This window comes from Procambarus clarkii, chromosome 82 (assembly GCF_040958095.1).
Source record: "Procambarus clarkii isolate CNS0578487 chromosome 82, FALCON_Pclarkii_2.0, whole genome shotgun sequence".
In the NCBI taxonomy this organism is placed as follows: Eukaryota; Metazoa; Arthropoda; class Malacostraca; order Decapoda; family Cambaridae; genus Procambarus; species Procambarus clarkii.
This window is the reverse complement of record NC_091231.1, coordinates 9,621,923-9,635,226: the sequence shown is the minus strand read 5'-3', so window position 1 is coordinate 9,635,226 and position 13,304 is coordinate 9,621,923. Positions and strand designations below refer to the sequence as shown.

The 13,304-nt window shown below is 46.8% G+C and overlaps 1 protein-coding gene across 3 annotated transcripts in view; it reads right to left on the bottom strand.

Annotated features, from left to right (window-relative positions):
• The window catches only part of LOC123764316 (LIM homeobox transcription factor 1 alpha), a 63,323-nt gene that overhangs the window by 30,520 nt on the left and 19,499 nt on the right, over positions 1-13,304 (bottom strand). For 2 of the 3 annotated variants that reach the window (XM_045751916.2, XM_045751918.2), the window contains exon 2: positions 5,295-5,484. In XM_045751916.2, the coding sequence (XP_045607872.1) occupies positions 5,295-5,484 (190 nt within the window). Of the gene's footprint in view, positions 1-5,294; positions 5,485-11,761; positions 11,917-13,304 lie in introns of all 3 variants that reach the window. The other variant, XM_045751917.2, reaches the window with a different exon arrangement.

The following is a 13,304-nucleotide window of genomic DNA, read 5'->3' as shown; positions in this document are numbered from 1 at the left end:
CCAGTAGCTGAGCCTAACAAGAAGAATGTTTGGAAGCTTTAGGGGCTATTCATGCCCGTGCCACCTCTTGGGTGGCTTCATCTTCATCAATTAATCAGTCTGTTTGCAAGAACAGGTAGATATGATGAGCACCTTCAGTGAGCGCCTGGCGTAAACACCACAGCCCCAGCGAGCGCCAGACGTATACACCACAGCCCCAGCGAGCGCCTGGCGTAAACACCACAGCCCCAGTGAGCGCCAGACGTATACACCACAGCCCCAGCGAGCGCCTGGCGTAAACACCACAGCCCCAGTGAGCGCCAGACGTATACACCACAGCCCCAGCGAGCGCCTGGCGTAAACACCACAGCCTCGGGGAGCGCCTGGCGTAAACCACAGGAGGCACTACTCCAGTTGTCAGCTCCCATCATTGTGCCAAATTTTAAAAGGAAAAAAGAGACAATGTAAACTGGAGCAGAGAGGCATCTTAGCACCTACCCACATGCAAACTATACCCTCAAACTTTGAGACAACCATTAACCCTCTACTTGGCCAGCGGGTCTCCATGCTCCACATTACCGCAAGGAAAGACAGCTATATGTGCTCTACAACTGACACAAGTCATGGACCGGACAAGGGACTTGGACCTCTTAGTCATGGACCGGGCAAGGGACTTGGACCTCTTAGTCATGGACCGGACAAGGGACTTGGACCTCTTAGTCATGGACCGGGCAAGGGACTTGGACCTCTTAGTCATGGACCGGACAAGGGACTTGGACCTCTTAGTCATGGACCGGACAAGGGACTTGGAGGTCTCAAGAGTCATGGACCGGACAAGGGACTTGGAACTCTTAGTCATGGACCGGACAAGGGACTTGGAGGTCTCAAGAGTCATGGACCGGACAAGGGACTTGGAACTCTTAGTCATGGACCGGACAAGGGACTTGGAGCTCTCAAGAGTCATGGACCGGACAAGGGACTTGGAGCTCCTTAAGACGCTATGCTTGACACGTGTAGGTCAGTCTGCAGGTAACACAACATCTGAGACAACACAGAAGCAGTGTAGCCACAACACAAGGTAATCACACCTTACACCTCCCTTCCCTCCCCTACCCCCTTCCCCCCTTTCCTTGATACCTTTTTCTCCCATGCTCCCCTTCCCCTTCCCTTCCCTCCGTCTCCGTCCCTACCTCTTTCCCCTTGACCCGTCAGTCACAGCCTGTGTTACTGCCGAATACTGATAAGGCAGACCAGAATATTAAGCCTGTGTGTGTGTGTGTGTGTGTGTGTGTGTGTGTGTGTGTGTGTGTGTGTGTGTGTGTGTGTGTGTGTGTGTGTGTGTGTGTGTGTGTGTGTGTGTGTGTGTAATGTACTGACTCCCGACCTATTTTTCCTCTATCATATCTACCATATATATATCTCACAACACCAGGATGCAGTCCGAAGCAGCTCCCTAACTCCCAGATACCTATTTACTGCTAGGTGAACATAGGCATCAAGTGATAGAAACTCTGCCCATTTATATCTGCCTCGACCGGGAATCGAACCTGGGCCCCTAGTACCACACGACCCCAGAGCACTCTCCACTCTGCTGCTGATGAGTCTGGAAGATTTTAGTAAAGTTTAGATAGTGTGAGGGCGTTGAAGTGACTGAGAAGATATGCAGATGTTATGATGTATCAAGTTTTGGAAGTTGTGGAGAGATGTAAAGAGTGTAGGACGTTTAAAGAAATATAGAGGTATAAAGGTGTACTGTGCAGTGGTCCAAGAGGTGTAGCACGGGCTCACCATAGCCCGTGCTACTTATCCCGCTCCTGTGCCAGGTAAGTTACGGGCTCACCATAGCCCGTGCTACTTGGAGCTTGTTCCGAGTAGCTGAATCTATAACAACAACAACAACAACGGGGTGTAGGAGGATATATAGGTGTAGAAAGGTGTGTAGGGGGGTGACGAAGGGCCGAGGAGCAGCTCCGGGCACATGTACACACACACACCGTGACCACTCCAATAACATGGTGCCTCCACCCCGCCCCCCCCCCCCTGGTCAGTTGTTTGGTCAGACCTCCTTCAACACCCCCCACCATTACCACCACCACCCCCCCCCCACCCCCCGGGCCCCATATTGGAATTCATCACCTGACGGTGACCTAGACAGCATGGAAGACAGCCTCGCCAATCCCCTCAACCACTATTTACTCAACTGTAATGAGTTCCAGCAGTTAAGGAATCACTTTCAAAATGACAACGTTTTATCAGTGACAGTTGCAGCCCAACTCCTGCTTTCGTAAAGGATTGACAAACTCCTAACACTGCTAATTCCTATTAAATAAACAATTAAAGTAAGAAATCAAGAATTATGAAACTAAGATCACTGCTGTTTACAAAATGATGTAGCGAGAATGTAGGAAGGAATCGGCGACACATCTACACACACCGCCCAAGGAGCTGGCATATGAGGGGCAAGGAACTAGTAAGGTAAGGCTTACCATGAGCTATGGGAAGGGAAAGCTCTCAGCCTGCTAACAGGAGTCAGCAGTCGTCTGCTCCTGTACCCTCATGTGTGTAAAACTAGTAGGGTAAGGCTTACCATGAGCTATGGGAAGGGAAAGCTCTCAGCCTGCTAACAGGAGTCAGCAGTCGTCTGCTCCTGTACCCACCTGTGTGTAAAACTAGTAGGGTAAGGCTTACCATGAGCTATGGGAAGGGAAAGCTCTCAGCCTGCTAACAGGAGTCAGCAGTCGTCTGCTCCTGTACCCACCTGTGTGTAAAACTAGTAGGGTAAGGCTTACCATGAGCTATGGGAAGGGAAAGCTCTCAGCCAGCTAACAGGAGTCAGCAGTCGTCTGCTCCTGTACCCTCATGTGTAACAAAAAAAAATGGTGGGGGGGGGGGGGGGGGGGGGGGGTAGACTTCATACACAGCATCAAATGTACAAATAACAAAACCTAAAAGACTTAGAAGCATGTGCACCAGCTGATTGAGAATCGAGAGGCAGGACCCAAGAGCTGGAGCTTAACGCACACAAGCATACTGTTCTCCCGCCTCCGGGGGTTCTCTCCACCCCCCCCCCCCCCACCCTCCACTTGGTGTTATCAGCTCCGTATCACAGTCCTGGCGGCCTGGAGATAACATCATCCCGTTGTTGACACCTCCGATACCATGGTTTCTAACCCCCCCCCCCCTCCCCTGCCCCGTTTACCGTTAGCGACAGTTACTGTTACTTCTCACCCGTTGTTAGTGACCTTTACCGTTGCTTATCACCCGTTGTTGCCGACTCTCGCCGCTGTTAATAGCACTTCCTGTTACTTTCTTTCTGTTGTGAGGTAAAAGAATGACTAACAGGACGAGACAAGTCCACAGTTTACCTCTTAAAAGAAACATTACCTGAGATTACCTTCAGTCATCTTGACTGATGTGAGAATGGAACGTTGCAGGCTCGGCGTTCGATTCCCGCTGGTCCAAACGGCATCCCGTCCTCATAAAGTAAGGTCAAATGCTCGTTAATGCAGCCGCCAAACCCCCATATTGATGGATGACAAATATTTTACAGACACACAACCCGTCCTCATGCCCGGCTCGTTAATGCTGCGGCCGCCCCCCAAGACGCATTCCTCAGTTTTATCGCATTGTGTATCAAGAAACACATTTGTTCGCATTTATAGAGTAAAGTTCTATGTGTAGTAAGACGTAAGTTAGGTTAGGTGTTTAGGTTCTGTCGACGATGATTTGTATTTGAAATACGTGGGTGAAGCAGTTACAATGTTGCTGTTCGAACAGAGGTCGTCAGCGAAGCACTGTTCGAGTGAATGTTCGAACGTCACCAAGTGTAAGTGGTTTGCAAAAATGTGCATGGAATGAACATTTGACCTTTGTCGATGACGACGGGCTGGTTAAACACCATTCACAATTGATGACATTCAAATATTTATCGAACAGTGCATCGCTGACGCCCTCTGTTCGAACCTCACCGCTTTCCTCCTCCTGCAGGAGGCCACGCTTCGATCACAGCAGTGTGTTGGCGCAGTCCGTCCTCCAAACAAAGACCCAAAAGTGATTCCATGCACCCGCCAAACCTCAGCTGTTTATGAATGAAAAACGGTTTACACACGACTCACAACTGCTGACGTTCGAACACTTCCGGAACAAATGCTTCACTGACGAATTTTGTTCGAGCCACAACGCTGTAAATGCTTCACCCACGTACTACAAATACAAATAATCGCCAACAGAACCTAAACACCTAACCTAACCTATGCCTATATATATGCACAATATGCTAATATATTATAATATTAATTTATATTTGAGAAAATTCCCGTTTTGAATGAACATCATGTAAAAATTTACGAATGCGTCTGTGGGGTCGACCGCTGGATGTAATGGACTTGAGTTGAGGACGGTTTGGTATATTAATTTTTTTTTCATTTTTGTTTCTACCCCAGACGTGGCCACACATTTACAATGCTAACCAGCATATATACATTTTTTTCTGTCCTCCATGGACAGGGTTAGTTGTGTTAAACATATAGTTCAGTGGGTATATATTCACTTAACAGACATCACGTTACAATGGTAAAGCATCGACCAGATGCAACATTTGATGATAAAGCAGCTGATATCAACCGGGACCCACAGGACGAGCTAGCAGAGGACGACACAAGGAGAAATAAACTGACTGCAGTAATTGGAAGAAACTTTCTAACACGTAATTGAGGACTCAGGAAAGAATCAAGTTGTATTAGCAGCCATTCTTGACGCTGTTCAATAACGTGTTCAGTGTAAGACAAGAGAGAACAAGGGAACGTGTTCAGTGTCAGAGACACACACACAGAGACACAAAGAGAATAATATGTTTGCATAATTGTCGGAAAATTCAATAAAACAGAAGAGGATAGTGATGCAGGGATAGATGGTAGAAAGAGGTGCAACCTTACGGCCGCCCTCGTCTGCCCTTGTTAATTACTGAATGACCTCACATGACCCTAGTTGAGCACAGCTTGTTTCCAACCCCCTCACTGACCTCTGCTGGCCCCGTTCCCCTCACGCCATGCTCACCCTCTTCTTCCCCACCCTACCCTCTCTCTAACCCCCATTTTCCCCAACAGCCAAGGACCCCCCCCCCCAACCCAAACACCCTGCCTGACACCCTTAGTCCTTTTCCCCCCTCCCTGACACCCTAAAATCTCTCACCTTCCCCAACACCCCAGGCCCCCCTCACCCTCCCCGACACCCCAGTCCTCCCTCACCCTCCCCGACACCCCAGGCCCCCTCCTCACCCCTCCCCAACACCCCTCACCCTAAGCGTGGCGCCTCACCTGTCGTAGTCGAGCTTGCAGTAGATCTTGTTGTCCCTGGCGAAGCAGGAGTGCTGGAGCTGGACGCGACAGACGCAGCAGACGAGGCAGTCCTCGTGCCAGGAGGTGTCGATGACTCTCATGATGAACCTGTCCTGGATGGTCCTGCCGCAGCCCTCGCACATCTCCACCCCCACCGGCTTCATCACCTCTGTGGGCGCCCGCACCACGCCGGGGAGAAGGTTGCTGTTAGTACCACACTCATTCACTCACCACAACGACACACCTATACACCTGGCGGGACCAAAGAGCCAAAGCTCAACCCCCGCAAGCACAAATAGGTGAGTACACCTCTACACTCTGCTTCTCGCTCTACATACACTTGAGTTTACATTATTTCACTTGTTGGACTAAAGTAAACTGTCCAAGTGGTTGGAGGGTAGAGCGACGATCTCGCTTCGTGCGGATCTGCTTTCAATCCCCGACCGTCCAAGTGGTTGGGCACCATTCCTTCCCGCCGTCCCAGCCCAAATCCTTATCCTGACCCCTTCCCAGTGTTATATAGTCGTAATGGCTCGACGCTTTAGCCCTGATGGTTCCCTTCCCTTCGCGTACTGGTTGGTCAGTAAGTTATTGTGGCAGGCTCACCAGCCCTCCAGAGGTTGATGGCCACGAGGCCAATATCAAGCCAACTCACCACTTGTATAATGCTGCGGCTAATGACAATTAATAACCTCTGGAGAGCTATTGAGGTCACCACAACCAACTTACTGACCAGCCAGCAAGTATTCTTTAAAGCGGATAGACTAAACCGGATAGTCGTGGGCATAGTTCCAGGACTAAAGGGGCCACCTCTATTACATTCCCGGTAATTTGTTCCATAGATCAACAACCCTGATTCCAAACCAGTATTTACCCAGGTCTTTCACGAATCTAAACTTATTCCATTTATATACATTGTTTCGTGTTCTATTGAGTGTTGATATATTTACAACCTTATTTAAATACATTTTATTATACCCTTTTATTCATTTTCATACGAAGTTTCAAGTAACATTATTTTTTGTACACAAATTTTTAAATACATAAAATCATATTTAATTCAAAACTAACAATAAACACAGTGTATATTTATTGCATGTGTATTGTTTTAACTAAAACATTTTCTTATTATATATTGTGTGTATAAATGATGAAGTTATTGGAAGCATCGTAAAGTTATCATGTAGACACTTGATATCGTGAAGGTCTCACGTAGACACCTGATAACGTAAAGGTCTCACATAGACACCTGATATCATAAAGGTCTTTCACAAAGGTCACACTTGGACACCTGATATCGTAAAGGTCTAAAGTAGACACGTGATATCATAAAGGTCACACTTGGACACGAGATATCATAAAGGTCTAACTCGGACACCTGATATCATAAAGGTCACACTTGGACACCTGATATCATAAAGGTCACACTTGGACACCTGATATCATAAAGATCTCACATACACACCTGATATCACAAAGGTCACACTTGGACACCTGATATCACAAAGGTCTGACTCGGACACCTGATATCATAAAGGTCTAACTCGGACACCTGATATCACAAAGGTCTGACTCGGACACCTGATATCATAAAGGTCACACTTGGACACCTGATATCGTAAAGGTCACACACAGACACCTGATATCATAAAGGTCACACTTGGACACCTGATATCACCAAAGTCGTACGCACTACACCTGGAGTAATATTACAAACATTATTATTAAACTAAAACAATAATGAAACATATAATAAGGGACGTCATTAAATGCTTTACATCAAAGGTTTAATATAACAGGCGAGGCAGGTCTAGGGCGGCCCGGCCTCACAAACACGGGGCCAGGGATTCATCAAGCAGTTACGCATCTACTCACGAACCTGGGGCCGGATTTATCAAGCAGTTACGCATCTACTCACGAACCTGGGGGCCGGATTCATCAAGCAGTTACGCATCTACTCACGAACCTGGGGCCGGATTCATCAAGCAGTTACGCATCTACTCACGAACCTGGGGCCAGGGATTCATCAAGCATTTACGGATTTACTCACGAACCTGGGGGCCGGATTCATCTACTCACGAACCTGGGGGCCGGATTCATCTACTCACGAACCTGGGGGCCGGATTCATCTACTCACGAACCTGGGGGCCGGATTCATTAAGCAGTTACGCATCTACTCATGAACCTGGGGCCGTATTCATCAGGCAGTTACGCATCTACTCACGAACCTGGGGGCCGGATTCACCAGGCAGTTACGCATCTACTCACGAACTTGGGGCCGGATTCATCAAGCAGTTACGCATCTACTCACGAACCTGGGGGCCGGATTCATCAAGCAGTTACGCATCTACTCACGAACCTGGGGGCCGGATTCATCAAGCAGTTACGCATCTACTCACGAACCTGGGGGCCGGATTCATCAAGCAGTTACGCATCTACTCACGAACCTGGGGGCCGGATTCATCAAGCAGTTACGCATCTACTCACGAACCTGGGGGCCGGATTCATCAAGCAGTTACGCATCTACTCACGAACCTTCAGCCTGATTCATCAAGCAGTTACGCAAGTCCTCACGAACCTCCATATCTTTTCTCAACCTTTCGTGGCTTTGTTTACATTCATTAAACAGTTTACGAGCATCGAAGCTTTACAATCAAGTGTTGTTATTGTTATAAAGAGCCTCCTAGAGCTTCGGAACTCAGAAACAGTGTAATATATGATGTAAACAAAGTCGCCAAATATTGAGAAAAGATGTACAGGTTCGTAAGGACGTGCGTAAACTGCTTGATGAATCCGGCTCCAGGTGTGTGTGTAAACAGGCCAGGTGAATGGAGTGTGTGTGTGTGTGTAAACAGTCCAGGTGAATGGAGTGTGTGTGTGTAAACAGGCCAGGTGAATGGAGTGTGTGTGTGTGTGTAAACAGTCCAGGTGAATGGAGTGTGTGTAAACAGTCCAGGTGAATGGAGTGTGTGTGTGTAAACAGTCCAGGTGAATGGAGTGTGTGTGTAAACAGTCCAGGTGAATGGAGTGTGTGTGTGTGTAAACAGTCCAGGTGAATGGAGTGTGTGTGTGTGTAAACAGTCCAGGTGAATGGAGTGTGTGTGTGTAAACAGTCCAGGTGAATGGAGTGTGTGTGTGTAAACAAGCCAGGTGAATGGAGTGTGTGTGTAAACAGTCCAGGTGAATGGAGTGTGTGTGTGTAAACAGTCCAGGTGAATGGAGTGTGTGTGTAAACAAGCCAGGTGAATGGAGTGTGTGTGTGTGTGTAAACAGTTCAGGTGAATGGAGTGTGTGTGTGTAAACAGTCCAGGTGAATGGAGTGTGTGTGTAAACAGTCCATGTGAATGGAGTGTGTGTGTAAACAGTCCAGGTGAATGGAGTGTGTGTGTGTAAACAACCTGTCCTCTCACTTAATATGTCTTATAAATTACGGAATTGACGACTCTGCTGAAATTTGCGACGTGTTAGTCAAACATAATAGCACCTTAATGCTGACATTTATATATACCTGGACCAGGATACATTCCATGACTTGCTTGGGTTCCAATGATTCATCCCAATTCATCCCACGTATGATGAATCTAGCCGATATACTCCCTTGTGTATCTAGTATGTTTCAGAGTATCTTTTCATAATTCCAATATTATTTTCTGTCCGATGGTGCTTAGGACCTATACAGCATAAGAGACCATCAACAATCTTCCAGAAACAGCCCAATTGATAGTTTGTAATGGGCAGTATGGTAGTTCCGGGTAGGTCCTTGATAGACAGTCGAAGGAGATATGCATAGTGCCTTAAGGAGGATGGGGGTAAGGGACCCACTCCACGCTTATCTCTATCGATCCTCTTAAAGGTGACTAGGGAATGGTGGGAGGGAGGTGGTGGTGGTGGTGAGGTGGTAGTGTGGTGGTGGTGAGGGTATGGTGGTGAGTTAGTGGGGGTGGTGGTGAGATTGTGATGTGGTGGTGGTGATGGTGATGTGTGGTGGTGATGGTGGAGACGGTGGTGACAGTGTACTTACCTAACAGTGATTACAAGGGAGTGAGGTGTACCTCTCGGTGCCCAACCTACTACCCCCCCCCCCCCCCTCCCGTGTTATATCCGTTGCATTACAACTTAACATTTCTGACGTTGAAATTCTGTAACGAATCTGACCTGTGGATAGAACTGGCTTCCACAACTTGTATCAGAACATTCCACTTGTTGACCACCCGTACAGGGTGCGAGTACTTCCTTATATTCTATAGACTCATTTGCGTTTCCAACTTCCACCTGTGTCCTCTTGTCCTACTTTCTTCTCAATGTTATAAGGCTATCCTTGTCCGCCTTATCTATTCATCTCCTTATCTTGTATGTTGTGATGACCTGCCCTAGTCCTTCTAGCCTCTAGGGTTAGGTTAGGTTATCTTGAGATGATTTCGGGGCTTTTAGTGTCCCCGCGGTCCGGTCCTCGACCAGGCCTCCACCCCCAGGAAGCAGCCCGTGACAGCTGACTAACACTCAGGTACCTATTTTACTGCTAGGTAACAGGGGCATAGGGTGAAAGAAACTCTGCCCATTGTTTCTCCCCGGTGCCCGGGATCGAACCCGGGACCACAGGATAACAAGTCCAGTGTGCTGTCCGCTCGGCCGACCGGCTCCCTAGTTGTAAGGGTTGTGAGGTATAGTTTCACTAGCCTATACTCGCAGCTTAACCCTCTTACCTCTGGCATCAATCTTGTTGTAAACATTTGTATTTTCAATTTTGGTTTTATGCTTCACGCGGTGTGGGTTCCTGGCTGGTGCTGCATAGTCCAGTATGGGTCTAACAATTGTTGTGTAGATTGCCTTGAAGAAGTCAAGATTTCTGTTTCTAATCAATGTTCTTCTATTTGCCAGCGTCGCATATGTTGCCGATGTTATCCTGTTTATGTGTGCCTCCGGTGTTTGTGTTGGAATTATTTTCACTCACAAATATTTCTCTCTTTCCAGTTCCTGTAGTTACCTTCACCTCATGTCTCGTAGAGGCTACAGGATCCAAGTAAATTCAGTAGAACTTCTGGTTTCAACTCTTTTGACCATGTCGTAGCTCAGTCGATTAAGGCAGCGTCTGGGATGATCTCGGACGTAGGTTCGAATCCTTGTCACGGCCCTTGTGGATTTGTTCATTGATCCATCACGCTATTGTGATTTCTGTGTGTATTTTGGATAGTGCTTGACAAAGTACTTCTGCAGCTCCTTCAGTAGCCATGGTGAGAGCATGTCTGGGTTCACTGATTTTTGTCACATCTAGTTCCTCCACATGTTTTCTTAACTCTTTTACAGTAACTACAATGTCATCCATTGTTTCTTCCGGCCTTTCATCTCACAACCTTGGTCTCCGCGCGAGTGCTACTGTAAACACCTACTGAAAACTTCTGTTGGTTCCTCGCATACCTCATGACCGCATCCGACGCACCACCACACGCGACGCACCACCACACCCGACGCACCACCACACCCGACGCACCACCACACCCGACGCACCACCACACCCGACGCACCACCAAGAACGTCTTGTATACCTCCAACATTATAAAAAAAATAAGAACATATGAATAAAAGCAACGAAGCCTATATTGGCACATACGAGGCCGCTCCTGATTATATCCACACAAACTAATACATGTATGAGTTTACATGTTAGACATATGTATATAAACATGTGTCTAACATATTTACACACCAATAGGTATGCGTGTAACCTACGCCTGAAACTACCCAGCGATCCCAATTATATTACCTGCCAATGTCTTCCATAATAAACCACTGCCACTTACCCAGGTCTTGCCTGACTGGAAACTTATCCAAGTGCCTGTGTATCATAATTATTGTATTAAGAAGGCCGCGCCCGTCCTGTGGTGATACATGATGGGGTCTGGCCACAGTCAGCCTCAGCAAGTCAATTACATTGTTTGATATAAATTGCCCGAAACGCTATGGGTGCTAGTGGCTTTACAAGAATGTAAATTCAACTTAAATTCTATGTTCTCTGATAACCCCCCATGTACCTTCTTGTATATAAATAAATAAATAAATAAATAAATAAATAAATAAATAAATAAATAAATAAATAAATAAATAAATAAATAAATAATAAATAAATTGAAAGTAAGCTACATTACTAATATGATCCCTACCACAATAAGATGCATATACATATCGTGAATATCCTCCTTTTACAAGTTCCTATATATTACCATATTAGATTAAACATTTTGACATTAACTTAATGTAATCTGGTGAAAAATGCAATTGAAAAAGAACCAAACCTTGAAACTTCGAAAAAAGATAAACTCTTTAAGGTCTCCAATTTCATGAAAGGTCAAGAGACCACTAATCTACTACAAATGCGCTCGCACAATGTCAAGGCCGTTGTTTATCTATCAGCTATAATGGCACACTAATAAGTAATTCCTTCTCTTTACTTATATGAGTTGAGGAGGTGGTCCCCCATGACAGCATACTGAGGAACACACTGGTGGGCCAGCTGCTAGAGAGAGTCGAGGGTTTGGTCGAGTTCGAGTCGAGGGATTGGTGGGCCGTCAGCGAGCCCGAGAGAGGAGACCAACCATGATGAACACTGTCAAGGATACGAAGGCTGCTCTGTAATCATTTCTAATGCAATACTTCAACAAAATAGTCTCTTATGAATACATAGCCACGCCATTACTCGCGTCGCACAACTATCCACTAGCGAGACATTTCCTTACCCTAAAGCCAAATAGTGACATTGAATGTTCTTCGCTTTAATGAAGCATAAATACAGTATAACAGATCTGAAATATGAAAAAAAGTCTTCAACAGCGGCTATTGCAAAGAAATTAATTTTAGAAGCAAGTAGACCTTTTGTGAAGTGTCCCTGTATTGGCCAAGTGCCTCCGAATTCCTATTGACAAAGTGTCCATGAATCCCAGGGGTAGAAACCGACTGGCCAAGTGCCAATCGGTTTCATCCCAGGGTTAGAAACCCACTAACTAAGAGCCAATGAATACAATGCGTGTGTTTGGGAGGCTAGAAACGGCAACCATTAAACCAAATATTCTCAGGACATCTAATTTAAAGGGTTACAATACAGGTTAACCACAGAGCTGCAAGCCACAAGCCACATCAGTGGGTTACTACCCACACAGCCACAAGCCACATCAGTGGGTTACTACCCACACAGCCACAAGCCACACCAGTGGGTAACTACCCACACAGCCACAAGCCACATCAGTGGGTTACTACCCACACAGCCACAAGCCACACTTGAGGGCCAGCTATTGAGACTGAGTGCCAGCTTATCAGTGTCAACAGGTGAGCGGTAGTGCCTCTCCACACAGTTCCCAGATAACAGATAAGATACAGATAACGCTACAACCTTTGGGACGCCGCCTCTGAGTTGCCCTTTCTCTGGCTAAGTTACCACTGTTCACCTATAGCCTCTACCACTGTACTCTACCACACTGTACTCGACCACATTGTACTCTAGCAATCTAGGACACTGTACTCCAGAGCCCTCGGTGCCAGGAGACTGACAAACTTGAGGAAAATGAATGGAGACTCGTCAGTAACTCGGTAGCCGTCATCAGCATGTGTTGGCAAAGATAAGATGTCAGAATCAATGTAGGGAGCTGTCGTCACAACTGTTCTCTGAGACGCTCGCTTCCCCGTCCAATCTATACGTTTATCGCGTGTCTGTCAGCCGCCGCTCTAAGGGATAGATTTTTGTACATGCATTGAGGAGTGTGTTCTCCCTCTTCTCGCTCTCTGTGTTCACCCTCTGGAGGTTGATAGGCCTTAAGTCCAACACCGGACTTGCTGGCTGGTGAGTAAGCTATTGTGGTGGCCTTAATAATCACCTGGAGGTTGATAGGTCTTAAGTCCAACACCAGACTTGCTAGCTGGTCAGTAAGCTATTGTGGTGGCCTTAATAATCCCCTGGAGGTTGATAGGCCTTAAGTCCAATAATCCCCTGGAGGGTGATAG